A 14154-nucleotide genomic window follows, 5' to 3' on the forward strand; every position below is an offset into this window, starting at 1 on the left:
CCTAACAGCTGCCTAGGGTTATACTGGAACCAACTATAAATACTCCTCTTCCTACAATTTAATACCATTGATTGAATGAAACAGTGTACTTGATAGTATCACATTCCATAAACAGATGGAAATAAAGAGAACGGTACTTAGCATTATCAACTCGAGTTTCCACATTACGATTCCTGTTAGAACGTGACGAGTAATAAAATATAACTCTTATATCTATTCCTGGTCCCAGCCTCTAAGATATAATCACATATCAAGCTCACAACCGCGAGTTCTCCTTCTGCCCCAGCGCCCCCTTCTGAATCCGACCAGGAAGCCCAGCCGCGCTCTCAGAGTCAAACTTGAAATCGTGCTCAGCTGTCAACAGGTTAGCATTTCCAATAAACAACAAATGGCATTAATGGGTGAGCCCTACGTTTAGCCAACTGCAATTTCCTCATCTCACGCGGCCCATTCTCTCCCTCTTCCAGCCCATTGCAGTTCTTGCCCGCCTCGACCTGGCGCCATTTCCAGAACGGCGTGAAGCGGTCGGACTTGCGCTCGAGCTGGTTTTTGACGTACTGTGGGAGTATGATTAGTTTGTATGTCTAGAGTGGGTATCGATGGACTGACCTTTCCGAGAACAGGGAGGAATTTGAATCCGTGGCCGCTGTTTTGTTAGTACCTGGACTTATAGAGGTATTGATGCACTTACGAGCCGCCGGTGCAGATAAATAATGAGTCAGAGTATCCGGGGACGTAGTCGATTACGAACTATACTCGGTTAGCAGTGGTTTTGGTGTGTTGCCAGTGCCGGGTTCTTACTTCGTTGTCGATACTATCCGTGTACCAACATAGCTTCATGTCTGTCAGTAAGGCAGGAGTGTATGGTAATGGGTGAAACCAACCCGGCTATCTGTGAATCCAATCTCAGCCAGCTCAGGGAACATGCCGCCGATAACCTGCTTCATCAAGCTGAGGCCGTATAGCGGCACTGTGTTGATAGGTTTGGGGCTGTATTTTGTTCGCGGTGTGGAGAGGCGTCTATCAAGGTTAGCTATCGAATACTTATGCGTATTTTGTCATAGCATACAGGTTATTTTGAGTTGGGTGATCTTGGAAGTTGGTGAACTTGAATTGGTCAGCGGCAGTTCGATATAGAAGTATAGATATAGCATACCTTTCGAGCACGGAAGCCGAACTTCACTCGGCCTTCCTTGGTGATAGGGAAAGACCCTCCCTCGTAGGCCCTATATACTGTTAGCTAATGAATGGTATGTAGGGAAAAGATATTAATATACCCATCCCCTTCACCCCGCAAAAACCGCCAGATGGGCATGTTCTTGGGGTGGAATTTCTCTCTGATATCCTTCCGATCCTCAGGGATGTCAATGAACATCAGCGTGCCCATCGTAGCTTCAACAGATCTATGGGCTTCAGGCACAACATGCGCCGTCCAGGGACCGCCTACACCTTATTAGCATGGGTTCTTTTACACTAAGGTACAGGAACTCACAAGCAACAACAACAAGATCAGCAGAGTGACTTTGGCCATCTCGCGTGCGGATTCCAGTGACTTTCTTGCTAGCCCCTGACTGTTCGGTGATCAACTGCTCGAGTTCACCGTGAGGCTTCCCAAGGACGAATCTAACCCCGGCCTTTTCACAGAGATACCGAGCATACACACATGCCTGTAGTGTGTCAGATTACTCGAGGTAGAAGTAGAGATAATGACGAACCTTATCCGCCAGGGTAACCCCAGAAGCAGCATCCAGGAAACCGTTCGTTGCGTTGTTATTAAAGTGGTCGAAATTGTGGTACTTCCTCCCCCACTCAGCACCTAGTTTCCATGCACGTTCCTCGTCATGGGCATTTCCCTATTTACATTAACACCAGTATGTACGTTACTGCGTGTCATCTTACCTTGACAAATTGCAAATCGCGGAAGCCCTTGGGTGCTGTCGCTTCTACTGAACTTAAGCTGGTTTTGTAGAAGTCGATCATCTCATCCCCGTCTGCAAGGTTATATAACCCGCAGACGGTAAGCAGCTCATCCTCTGGGGTGAGTCCGGGCGGCAGAGCAGAGGGATCACTTTCGCGGATTTCCTTGTTCCACTGCAGCCAGATGTCCCGTGCCTCGAAGGCGAGGTCTTGTGAACTGCAACAGTTAATATCAGACTGCGTTGTGCCTATCCAAACTGGCTTTGCTAATCGGACATGGGTTAAAGCAAGAGAAAGGACGTACTGTTCCTTTGTGCCATACGTAGCTCGGAAGATCTTGTTGATATCCGCAGAGGCCGAGTCACACCCGTCAGCAGGGTCATAGAAGTTCCTGTCATAGGGCTGACGGTCGAAGATGGTGACGTTCTTGTAGCCACTGCGCGCCAGCCAAAGGGCCGTACTGAGGCCGAAGACGCCGGCACCGACGATGATAACGCGAGAGTCTGGAGTCGTCATTTTGCACAATATTAACTTTATTCTCAAGATAGACAAGGCAGTATGCTTGAACTACCTTTGAGCGTGTATACTGGTTTTAAGATTGGGGATAGATATCGCAATTGCCGGGAGTCTGATAGAGGCGCGGCAATTCCGGTACCCACTGATAGCGTGCCCATCTGGGCTCTCGGTAATTGCGAGCTATTTTAACTGAGAATAGTTAATCTCTGGCTGATCTCTGCTTATCGTCTCGGGGGCTCCGGGCTTTGGGGGCTAATTGCACATTTTGACGCGACGTCTCTGTGCCACCTACACGCTGGGACTGCTGGATAAGCCCCGCGATCAACTTCATTCTGATATCATTGGTGATAATTGCTCCAAAGAATTCATCTTACGTATTCTATCGAGCCTGCTTTACTCCGGACTGGCAATCTTCGCGGGGTCCGGGGCCCCAGGATCGACCCTACTGGAGTACAGCTTGGTGTTTGTACAGATATCTCCTTTAACCACCTCGTATGCTTTAACCACCTCGTATGTTAGGTGTCCATGTTTATTCTGTGTGTGGGTCACTGATATCACTGCAAGGGATCAACCCTAGAAGGTCAACCGAGAAGACCAGCCACCTGAGTCTGATAACGAGGAAAGCGAGAACCACTGGAAAAGCAAGCTCCCCGCTCCAGCTCGCTCGAACCAATGTAAATCTAGCTCGACCCCGGATTCTGACATTGTTATCTCCATTTCGGAAGTGCCGAAGCCTTGTTATCTCCAGTTGGAGTGCCATCTATCTACTTCAATGCCGCCAGCCCTTGTGGCTACACTTTCTGCCCCTATTGAATTGTGCCGGGCATTACATTTCTTCTTTGAGAATGGGAATTAAAGGCATTCTCAGCAAAACGTCCCTTGCGAACTATGGCCGACAGATCAAGAACGCGCCGCGCGAAGTCATCTTCAGCCGGACCTTGATCCTGTCGTCCATGATGTATGCTTCGGCTGCTGTCACTCTGAGTGAGAAATACCTTTAGCTTATATCCAGGTCTATGAGGCTAACTCTTCCAGCATGGGACCAAGGAATGGGGTCAACTGTTCCCTCCCTCCCAGGCTTCCAGAACCACTTTGGCATCAGTTCTGGGTCCGACGCCGGTGCTATCAAGAACTTCGTCTCCCTCGTTTACCTCGGTGACGCCGCCGGAGCTGCTCTGTCATTCTTCATCAATGACCGCATCGGTCGTCTGTGGTCCTTTCGTGTATACTGCTGTGTATGGTTCATCGGACAGATCGTCGCCATCTCGGCACCCAACGTAGCAGGGCTATACGCATCTCGCATAGTCTCAGGCCTTGGAATCGGTGCTCTCAGCGTCACCAGCATCATGTCCATAGTCGAGATAGCACCCGCCGAGATCCGCGGCCTCCTCGCAGCCTGGTTCTCGGTTGGGATGGGCATCGGGCTTATGGTGGCTGACTTCTGCGTCTACGGCATCCAGCTGCACATCGCCCCGAGCAGACTCCAATACCAGGTCGTCTGGTTCGCACCCTGCATCTTCATGTTCTTCTGGTGTATAGCCAGTTTCTTCCTCTGCGAGTCCCCACGCTGGCTCCTCCTCTGCGATCGCCATGACGAAGCCCTGGTAGCCCTCATCCACCTTCGACGCCTCCCAGCCACCCATCCTCGCGTGCAGCAAGAACTCCAAGCCATGACCGAGGCCATCCGCTCAGAAACAGAGATCGAATCCTCCGCTGTAGACGACAACTCCCCCTCAAAGATCGTCAGCATCGCCAAAGAAGTCTTCACCGTCCCCGCCAACATCCGCCGTCTGCAGCAGGCATTAATACTATACGTCTTCCCCCAGCTCTCAGGCGGGAACTCCATCACAAACTACTTCATCCCTGTACTTGAGATTGTAGGTGTCGAGGGGGACTCAACATACCACCTCTTCCTTACCTGCATGTACGCGCTCTCCAAGTTCTTCTTCAGCCTCTTCGCGTCGTTCTTCTTCATCGACGTCCTCGGCCGCAGAAACTCCCTCTTCATCGGCATCTCCCTCCAAATGCTCTCAGATATCTATATCGGCGTGTACACCAAGGTCGAGAACGACAGTGGCGCTCCCCGCTCTGCAGGCGAGGCTGCTCTGGCTGCTATATTCCTGCACGCTTTGGGCTACTCAATCGGTAAGCCCTGGGCCCTTGAGTACCCCCTCTCCCACCAAAAAAGGATTGGCAACTGACCACTATGCCTATAAAAAAGGCCTCCTAACCCTCCCCTACGTCTTCGGCGGCGAACTCTGGCCAAACCGCATCCGGTCCTTCGGGGCAGCCCTAACGCAGACCTTCCACTGGCTGTTCCACTACGCCATGACGTACGCGCTGCCCTCGCTGCTGGCGAAGACGAATAACTGGGGCGCGTTTATCTTCTTTGCGGCGTGGTGCGGGGTTGCCATTTTATATGTTTTCTTGCTTGTGCCCGAGATGGCGGGGTATACGGTTGAGGAGATTGATCAGTTGTTTACTGGGCCTTGGAGGGTTGCAGGGGTTAGGGGGTTGAAAGGGAATAGAAATAGCAATAAGGGTGGGGATGGGGATGGGGAGGAGGTTATTGAGGGGAGGGATTTGGAGAGGATTAAGTGAGTATCTTTATTTATTCATTCTTTCTTTGTTGTGTGGTATGACTGACTGATATCAGGAGCAAAACCCTTGAGAAAGATGCAAAGAAGCTAGATCGGTCATGATATACCGATATCCATACGGTTGCTCTACATGCCATGATCCCAACTCATTTTCTACTCTTCATACCCATATCGCTCTAGCAATTCCAATACATCATCCATAATTCATACCATCGTAAAGCTATCCAATCATCCCAACCCATTCTCCGCAACCATCCTCTCAAACTCCAAAGTCGACGAGTCCAACCAAGGCGTCGATCCAGCCCAGAGCCCCGCCATTTCCACGTCCGGCGTAAACAGGTTCGAGATGTCGGGGATTGTCAGTGGTGATGTATCCAGACCTAGCACGGTAGATTGGCCTCCTAGGATGGAGTCGTACTGCAGCGAGTTAGTTGTGACGTATGGAGCAGGGGCAGGGATAGTAGGAGTGTGAGTACCATTGTTTCGATCTCTAAAGATTCTGCAGCGGACTGCGTCTCGGCTTGTTGATTGTGTTGGTTTGGCATCGGAGGGTTGATATTCCCATTCCCATTCCCATTCCCTGAATCTGGTTCTTTCCCAGATACCGACTGCCAGATCCTATAACAACCCGTTAGCAAAGCCACCAGAAACAATGCAGCAACTTAAAAAGGAAGAAGAAGAAATACCCCATCATCTCCTCGGGCCCACTCCAAACAATCCGATCCAACAACCTCTTCAACCCCTCCCTCTGTCCCACCTCAACCCCACCAACAGCAGCGCCAGCAGTGCCAACAGCAGGCTGATAATGATCATTCCGAATAAACAAATTCGAGACATCCTCAAAGAGCTTCAGAAACGGGGACGCGGCGGGGAGTTCGCGGGTGTAGATCGCCAGCGCACTCAGGCAGGCGCTGATGGCCTGGTGTGCGCGCCGGGGCGTTAGCGCTGTTGGATCGATTGCGAGACATTGCAGGAGCGTGATGCCGCAGTAGAAGAAGTGGTAGACTGTTATGAGGTCGGCTTGGGTTTGCGGGTTTAGACTTAGGGTTTTGGCGCTCTATAAATCAAGTATTAATGGATTAATGGCTGTACGGTAAAGTGGGTGAAGGGACGGACGTACCTCGCAAGCATCGGCGGCAAAGTCACCGCAGAGTTTTATTAATGCGGGATCAATGGGATTACCCATGAGAACTGGTCTGATGATGATGAGGATTGCTTGGAGGTATGTGGCCTCGACACGGTCGGGGTTCTGCTGGGGGAAGGGTCTGGCGTCGTTGCGTGGTGCTTGTTGGCGCCATTGATCGAGTTCGGAGAGGAGACGCATTACGTCGTCGAAGGAGGGTTTCTGGGCGTGTGGGCCAGTGAAGTTTGATCTGTGATATTAGTGTTGAATTAAGCAAAGGGTATGAATGATGAATGACGGACAGTATCTTTGATCGGATGCGGTAGACTTGCAGGTGGTGCAGGGTGGCTGTCATCTATAGGGCTGTCAGTATACGTTGAAACAGGTAAGCTGCTTTATGTTTATTGACATACTGTCGTCACTGTCCCCTCTTCACGCCCATCCTGCCCAGCTGCCTGCAGTCGCTGCAGTTCTTGGATCTTGTTCTGGTCTGTGCATGTGCAGTCGATATCCACGGGAATCTACAAGGTCAGTAGTCGGCCGTATAACCTTGTATATAAAGTATACGCACCTCGACATCAATATCCGAGTCGCTAATCCCAAATGGAAGCTTGGACAGGATTCCAAGGCATCTACCAGTTATCAGATATGCTACTTATATCATTGAGAGACATACCGGTCAAAACAATATGCACACCAGAAGAACCGCTTCCGAAGCTCGACGGTGTACGGGTCTATATCTCTCGACTCTCGAGTATTCGAAATAGAGCGATGGAATCTAAGCCTGATACATAGTCGCAGTGCAAAACCTACTAGATGCCTGGTTCATGATAAGTTAGGGGAAATTAGAAAGAAGGCAGACGACGAACCAGATTGGGGATTCAGTCTGCATGGTTAGCAAATGTTAGACCACAAGGTGAGGGAAGCGTACTGGAGCACGAAAGTAGTACTGCACTATACATAGCAGGGCTTGGACTGTCGCCGAGTCTTGCGATGCCATCACAGCGGGGAGATAACATCGGGCACGAGCGAAGTATTCCTAATAACTTAGAATGGCTCGCTGTTAATGAATACTATACACACCTCATATGAATTCTCCGGATTCGAAATCAGACGAGCACCGATGGCATAGATAATCCAGATAAAGAAGGCTCCTTGAAGGCGTTAGATCCGATCCAAACCAAACCAACCAAGACAAGGAGAAAGGAGATATACCTCTCTGCGCCTCGACTGGGGCCTGGGTCGAAATATAAGCAATTGCATCTCGATCCTGGTGCCACTCGCGGACCCGAGTCCAGTCGACAATGCAGTACCGCGCCTGGGTATAAAAGTAGACAGTGTCCACCAGAGTCCGGGCGCTGGCACTAGAGGGAAGCGGAGGCAGGGACTCTGCTATTTCTGAGGTAGACGCGTTGCCATGCAGCATATCGAGGACCGTGACGTCAAAGTTCGACGTTTGAGGTGCTCGCGGCGACTTGAATAGGGTATCTTGGGCTTGCGGCCGTCGGCTGGGATGCCCGGTAGCGGCCCTTCTGAGGTCCTGGTGGAGTTAGTAGGATACATCAAACTATAGGATGGATATTACATGTTCTTGTACTCCAAGACGCTCAGCATCCTCCGGGGGCGTGAGATGCACATTGTTCCCGCTAAGAGCAGACTGGGAATTCGCCGCCTGTAACTGTGCCTCCAAGGTCTGGATGCGGGCCTCCAGAGTGGCAACGTATCTGCACGTATTAGCTGTTGTCGGTTTACTTCAATAAGTACATACCCATCACCTCTAAAGACGCCGTCAGGAGGGAGGTCAAATTGACAGTCTACATTGTTAGCAACCTGGTATCAACTAGAACGACAGACATACCAGCACGCGACTTGGCACAAGCGACGCATTTACTGCTACTATTAGCGGGGCATCTATAGTAGTGATTGCAACATACCGGTGGGTATTCGCGCTGTTGTAGAAGCACTTGATCTTCTTCCGCTTGCAGCGCTGGCCTTGCGCGAGTCAGCTAATCGCGCTATCCAAATAGACAGACCCATATGTTACAACTTACAGGCATTAGTGCTCCGCCGGTGGATACCCACAGCGGACGCGACATGACGAGCTCTTGGCTCGGTGGGCGACCGGTCGTCCATTGTGTGTTGGAAGATTGACGTGCAGGATATCACGGAATTGCCGAGAGGGTCGGAGGACAGTCGAGTCAGACTCAGGACTCGGTGGTGGAGTCTTATAGCAGCCTATCATGGTGCTAAATATGCTGGAGAGGGGAGATATTATCCAATAATAGGTACTATACGGGCTGCTCCACATGCTTCACGGTCCGAGGTCAAGGATGAATAAACAGCCAAGAAGTATCACTCACTGGTAATCTGATAATGTCGAATATCCGATGCGACAGTCTTCTATTGTGAATACGCGCAGTCAGTGCTAATAAAATAGAGTATCTCGCTTTACCTGATGCTAAATCTCTAATCCCAAGATCCATCGTCTGATTGTTTGATCTGTATAATGGTTTCATTTTTACTTAAAACAGCCATAAAGAAAATAAATTAGAAGAGGCGAAGATAGCAGAGAAAATACATCTAGAAGGTTAACATCTATAACTGCAGTGGTGTTTGCTCAACCAGCCCTAATCCAGTCATCCATGCATCGAAATAGAAAGGTCAATAGATATTCAGGCAGTCTGACTAGCAATCTTTACAGACTCTGCTATTATGATTTATTTGGGTGTACTTGATGATACTGTCCCTGAGCTTCTTGCTCGCCTCCTCCGAGTGGTTCAACGTCTTGTTCAACCACTTCAGCCTCTCCATTGCCTCCATCCTTGCTTTCCGGACCAGAACATCGGTGGCTTCAGGCCCAACAGATCCATCGCTGACCCGGGTGCGCAGAAACTGCTCTGGGCTCAGGGCACGTAGCAGCTCTACCGCATCCGTGTCGGATACCTGCACACCAGCCTCTGACAGAAACTCACGCAGCGTCTCATGTCGAAGATCCGACGGTCCCAACTTGCGTTCCTCACAGCGCTGCACAACATGTCTTATTTTCCCATGCGCGTCCCGGTGCGTAAGCCCCAAGCGTCTCGTCAGCTCCTCAGATAGCCCGCTCGCCGTGGACCAGCCGATTGCATCTAGGGCACGGCCCTTGTTCACCGAAAACCGCTGCGTGATTAGAGACACCGCGTCTAATGCGCGCCCCGCAATAGACAGCGCCTGGGCAAGGTCCTCAGGAACCCCGTGAAGCATATGATCGCCAGTTCCCGCGCCGCGGCTGGTTAAATGCGCGGTGACGTGCCAGCCTAGAATCTTGGCCGTGTCTGCACGAACGGCCTCGACGACGAGGTAGTTTTTCTTCTGCGGCATGTAGCTGCTGTGGCCGCAGAAGTCATCGGGGAGTTCGAGCGCGCCGAGCTCGGCGCTGGACCAGTAGTAGAAATCGGTGAGGTAGTCGTTGAGGGCGCGGGCGAGCTGGCCTAGGATGGAGAGCAGTTCGATCCCGTATGCGCCGTCTTTGCCGTTGTAAGAGTTGCTCACGGGCGATGTGAACCCGAGGAGTTCTGTGGTGCGGTCCCGGCAGATGGGGACGCTTGTGCCTGCGCGTCCGACAGTCCCGAGAGGGTTTCGGTTGAGTCGGGGGTATGCGCTTGTGAATTGATCGAAGACATCGAGCACCCCGTCGCGGATGCTGAGGAGATAATGGCCTAGGGTTCCGGGCTGGGCGGGCTGTAGGTGTGTGCGGTAGGGGATTGGCACGCCCTTCATCTCTTCTGCTCTTTCGAGGGCCACGTTCGAGAAGACCAGCATCTTGTTGAGCAGGGAGTCCACCAGCCCGCGGGTGACAAGGCGAGTCACTGTAGCCCCGAGGTTGATTCGGCTGAGGGCAGTGTTGAGCGCGTGGGCCGCATCTTCGCCGCTGATGCCTGTCAGAGCACTCTCGATTTCAAACAGGGCACTGGGGTGTTTGCCCATGGCCAGACTGGCGGGATCGGCCTTGGAAAGCTGCTGCAGGCCATGGATGATCTGCTGGCCGGCTTCACTGGTCAGGATGCCTTGCTCCAGGAGCATGATTGCGTGCGCGCTCTGGACGGTGATGAATTCCTTGAACCATTGCACTTCTTGCTTCTTCAAGCCTTGGGTGAAGAACCTTTCAACGGGGGGTTCCGGCTCATCATCGGGAATGGTATACTCAACATGGGTAACAGATCCCTTGGGGGTGGTCTCAAATAGGGTCATGTTCCTTTTTTATAAGAGAAATTGCCCCTGTAGACTGCGATGAATGTTTAGTGTGTAGAACCAGGAGACTATATATACACCAGCCCTTCACTTGGCACAGACTCGACTGGTAGCAAGGAATCCATCCCTCACAGCTGACAGGCCCGACTTGCTGTTCTTGAGAAACGAACCAGGCTGATCACCAGTCCGACCTCAGATGAGATGACGATGGCGGGACCCACGCGCCGCAATCTTCCTCTACAAGACATTTTGTGGCCAAGAAAAGTACACGCAAGCAGGGCTGAAACTGGCCGCGTGCCAAAGGGTCCATCCTGCTCAATCAAGGGGTGGGATAATCCGGTGGATCAGCAGCCTCATATCAGCAGCGGATTGCCAGTTCGGGAACAGTCGTCGTAACAATTCAATATTTGTTGACGTACCACTGCATGATGTCTGGCCACAGCAGCAGCTTCGTTGTTCTCAACCAACCAACCAACCAACCCTCCTCAGACTTTCTCATCCATACACACCAATGGCTGATGAAAAGTCCTGTGAAGTCCAGGAGTCTCCGAGCCCGAGCCATCCTGCCCGCATGGTCCGCGCAGTGCAGCGGTTTATTCTGCACTGGTCGCCTGTTGGCCGGAACCAGAACCGTCGCGCCGACAAGGAGCTCTGCGGCGTGTGGCGGACACCGACTGGCAACGCAGACATTGCATCGGTCGTTACAGACGAGCTTCCAGACAGTTTGGAAGAGTGCGCGCTTGAGGAGGAACCACTTCGCCACTGGATGAGGCGCCACTGTCGCGTCTCTGGCGATGAAGAAAGCACTGCAAAGGTCTCAGCGCAGATGCAGCCGGAGGAAACACTGCCAGATGTTCCTCCTGCCGTTCAAAGCCTTCTTGCTGCGCTGAACATGACGGCCCTCGAACTGGAGCTGAGGCAGCTCTCGGAATTGGACTTTCTGCATCAGGCGGACAAGAAAAAGCTCAGGCGCCTGGCACAGGCCATCACAGCGAAAACTCGGATGTGGAGGCAGGGCTTCAAGGGAACGGTCAGTGTCTGGTACAGACTGCTGGTCCAGGCCTTCTTCGCTCTACTGGTATTCCTCCTCCTCATTGGGACCGTCGCGGCCTTCATGCGAGACGAACGGGCTTACAACGCGCGAATGATTGGGCCCCGGGTAATTGCTCTCGTGCAACTGTTTTACATCTGGAAATACGAATTCCACACCCTGTGGCTCCTGTACAGCTGGAGTCTGGAGCGGGTGCTTGGTGCGGCGATAGGCAACCTCAGTTATTTCTTGGCCGCTGTATCGCCCGTAATTGGAGCTGCCTCCGAGAAGCAGTTGTTCAAAATGACTGTCCTAGCCTTCTCCATCGTCTGGCAAATCGGCGTCCAATTCTGGGATGCTGTGTGGAACGAGGGCGAAAGATGGGCGGCCAGATATCGCATCCGTCGTCGACTGAAGCATCAATCCCAACCCAAGAATTACGAGATCAAGTCGGATTCTGAGAAAGTGTACAGCAAGATCCTACAGACGATCAGAACGTCACAGAGCTACCAAGAAGACATTGCGGCTGGGGGATATAGTCCGGCCAGCTACGACGTCTCGCTGCGCATCAGAGTGGAACGCCTGCTTCTGTTTGCAAACAAATATGCGCTGGGCAGGGCAGCGGACCAGGACTTCCAGCTGTTCTCAGGTATGCTCGAAGAGTTCGTCAACGTCTTTCTGGACTACGAATCCTGCCTTCGTCCGCCGGGGGTAGAGTACGTTGACAATGGCTACAAGGCTCCGCGCGGTCCGAAAATCGTGCTTGTCGGTGCGGCGACGGTCATTTTCGTCGTGAGCTGCTACTCATTCAAGGACCAGGAGCTGACATTCAACACGGTGGTCCCCTACTCCGTGGTTGTCCTGATCAAACAGTCTCTTGCGGCGTGGAAACGATACTATTCGGTTAGGGCTGCGAACCGCATGTTCAGCAACATGGTTGCCTTCAACATCTGGGCTTTCTTTCTCGTTTCGTTGCCGCTCTTGATAGATGAGCAGGTCTTTGACTCGGACTTGTGCATGGCAGTACTCACGCTGGCTATGACTTTCGCTACGTGTTTCCTGACGGAGCCAATCGCCCCTACCATCCAGAATCTGATGGAACTGGCCTTTCCGCATCAATTCTCTGGAAAGAGTTGAGTGACTACAGCTGTTGACTTCCCGAAACAACCTGGGACAACGCAAGGCGAAAACAAGCCCTGGATCTGAGATCATCTTGGCAATGACATAGCCAATGCAGATGCGGGTCTGAGAGTGCAAGGAGACTTGCATTCTTGATACCCCCTGCCGACTATCCCAACAGCGGGAAAGGCCGTTCAAGGACGGGGAATGCTTGGCTCGCATCTCACACAGGGACTCCTGTCAAGGGAGGTTACGTAGAGCCTGGTTGTTAATAGAAGTTTAGTTCTTGTCTTGTATTACTTATATATGCCTGTCATGGACATAGTACCATAAAAAGCTCGTGCCATTTAGACGACCGTCTTAATGCATTATGTCAACAATATATGGTACAGAAGATGAGTAATAAATACATCGAATGATCAGATAATGTCCACGTGCAGAATCAAGAATTTAACCACCAACAAGCAGTAAAATACAACAAAGTTGAGCATGCTCACTCTATCAGGAACCTAATCTGCGGGTCAATCCGGAATGCAGTCTGTTCTGCGCTTGGACTCTGCTTTCTCCTCTTGCTGCTCCTCTCCTACTCCTCATAGTCCTTACCATCCTATGCAGGCGGGTTCGGTTCATGAGAAACTTCATGGTAACCGCTCTCCAACGCATCCAAAACCCCCTGCAGTCCCTCCATAACGCAATAAGGATCCGCCAGCTCCTTCAACTCCAACAGCTTCGGCCAAAGCGACTCATCAGTCTCTTTGTCGCCTCGGACCTTCCATCTCTCCTCGTTCCCCATCCCCTGCACAATCTGCAACATCACACTATCCAACTCCGACTCCCTCTTAAAATCCTTCCTCACCTCCCTCCCCATCGTATTCTCAGACAAACAAATCGTCTTCCCAATCTTCCTCAGCGTAGAAAGCCCATTATACCGCGTCTGCGCATTCGCAAGGGGCCCACAGGATTTCTCAATGCGTCCAATGGAACTCGAACATCCCAGTACACATCCCCGGCCACATCGCACTGCTGCGAGTCGCGCAGCCGCTTGTGTCGGATGTTGATCTCTTACCAGACGGACTTGGATAAGTGGTCGAAGGTTAAGACGCGCTCCGACTCTTCGCGGCGCTTTGCATCTACTGCGCCTTGGATGCTGGCCCTGACCTCTGGGTGGTTTAGGGCGGCGTTGCTGAGGAGGTCGAGAATTACTGCGTTGTCGAGATTTTGCAGCGAGGAGCGGATTTCTTCCATTGTGTGCGGCGAGATTCTCTTTTCTTGTACAGTGTTTTGGTCTGTTGTGTTGTGCTTTTGGTTCTGGTTGATGTTTGACGTGTCCGTCCACATCCAACGTGTTTCTGTTTGCCGTTGAGGATTTGCAAATTGTGTTTATGGAGGAACACACCGCGACTGGAACACTTGACAGTATCTGGAGGGAAAATTAGAATCATGAGACCCGTAATATCATGAACTAACCTGATTAAAGTATTTTACAGTGAATATTGCTTGCTTTCTGATATTTAGTTGCGAGTTTTGCTTCTGAGTGAATAGCAGTCTAACCGCATCGGGCGATGGAAGTACGCGAGATGAAGGCTCAGATATCAGGCAGAAGCAGCAACACAAGACTC

At 51.6% G+C, this 14154-nt stretch overlaps 6 protein-coding genes across 6 annotated transcripts; 2 read left to right on the forward strand and 4 right to left on the reverse strand.

Annotated features, from left to right (window-relative positions):
* Positions 1–256: 256 nt before the first annotated feature.
* On the reverse strand, positions 257–2433 carry APUU_70303A (NAD(P)/FAD-dependent oxidoreductase; the record flags this gene model as incomplete). Its single annotated transcript, XM_041695161.1, has 13 exons — positions 257–354; positions 413–557; positions 610–646; positions 692–750; positions 802–834; positions 885–1020; positions 1070–1107; positions 1157–1226; positions 1278–1443; positions 1493–1667; positions 1716–1853; positions 1900–2134; positions 2222–2433. 13 exons carry the CDS (start codon positions 2431–2433, stop codon positions 257–259), a joined length of 1542 nt encoding a protein of 513 aa, XP_041560919.1.
* Positions 2434–3278: 845 nt separating this feature from the next.
* On the forward strand, positions 3279–5135 carry APUU_70304S (uncharacterized protein; the record flags this gene model as incomplete). Its single annotated transcript, XM_041695162.1, has 4 exons — positions 3279–3417; positions 3469–4578; positions 4655–5030; positions 5090–5135. 4 exons carry the CDS (start codon positions 3279–3281, stop codon positions 5133–5135), a joined length of 1671 nt encoding a protein of 556 aa, XP_041560920.1.
* Positions 5136–5261: 126 nt separating this feature from the next.
* On the reverse strand, positions 5262–8289 carry APUU_70305A (uncharacterized protein; the record flags this gene model as incomplete). The annotated part of the gene is made up of 17 exons (XM_041695163.1): positions 5262–5450; positions 5510–5651; positions 5720–6090; positions 6154–6406; positions 6459–6511; positions 6570–6677; positions 6728–6788; positions 6833–6976; positions 7026–7042; positions 7088–7195; positions 7240–7310; positions 7372–7696; positions 7742–7880; positions 7925–7970; positions 8015–8046; positions 8091–8148; positions 8208–8289. The coding sequence occupies 17 exons, from the start codon at positions 8287–8289 to the stop codon at positions 5262–5264; spliced, it is 2199 nt and encodes a 732-aa protein (XP_041560921.1).
* A 552-nt stretch (positions 8290–8841) lies between these two features.
* On the reverse strand, positions 8842–10386 carry APUU_70306A (uncharacterized protein; the record flags this gene model as incomplete). The annotated part of the gene is made up of 1 exon (XM_041695164.1): positions 8842–10386. The coding sequence occupies one exon, from the start codon at positions 10384–10386 to the stop codon at positions 8842–8844; it is 1545 nt and encodes a 514-aa protein (XP_041560922.1).
* Positions 10387–10897: 511 nt separating this feature from the next.
* APUU_70307S (uncharacterized protein) lies at positions 10898–12553 on the forward strand (the record flags this gene model as incomplete). The annotated part of the gene is made up of 1 exon (XM_041695165.1): positions 10898–12553. The coding sequence occupies one exon, from the start codon at positions 10898–10900 to the stop codon at positions 12551–12553; it is 1656 nt and encodes a 551-aa protein (XP_041560923.1).
* A 589-nt stretch (positions 12554–13142) lies between these two features.
* On the reverse strand, positions 13143–14091 carry APUU_70308A (uncharacterized protein; the record flags this gene model as incomplete). The annotated part of the gene is made up of 3 exons (XM_041695166.1): positions 13143–13955; positions 14003–14039; positions 14087–14091. The coding sequence occupies 3 exons, from the start codon at positions 14089–14091 to the stop codon at positions 13143–13145; spliced, it is 855 nt and encodes a 284-aa protein (XP_041560924.1).
* Positions 14092–14154: the final 63 nt, after the last annotated feature.

This window comes from Aspergillus puulaauensis, chromosome 7 (assembly GCF_016861865.1).
Source record: "Aspergillus puulaauensis MK2 DNA, chromosome 7, nearly complete sequence".
NCBI classification, from domain to species: Eukaryota; Fungi; Ascomycota; class Eurotiomycetes; order Eurotiales; family Aspergillaceae; genus Aspergillus; species Aspergillus puulaauensis.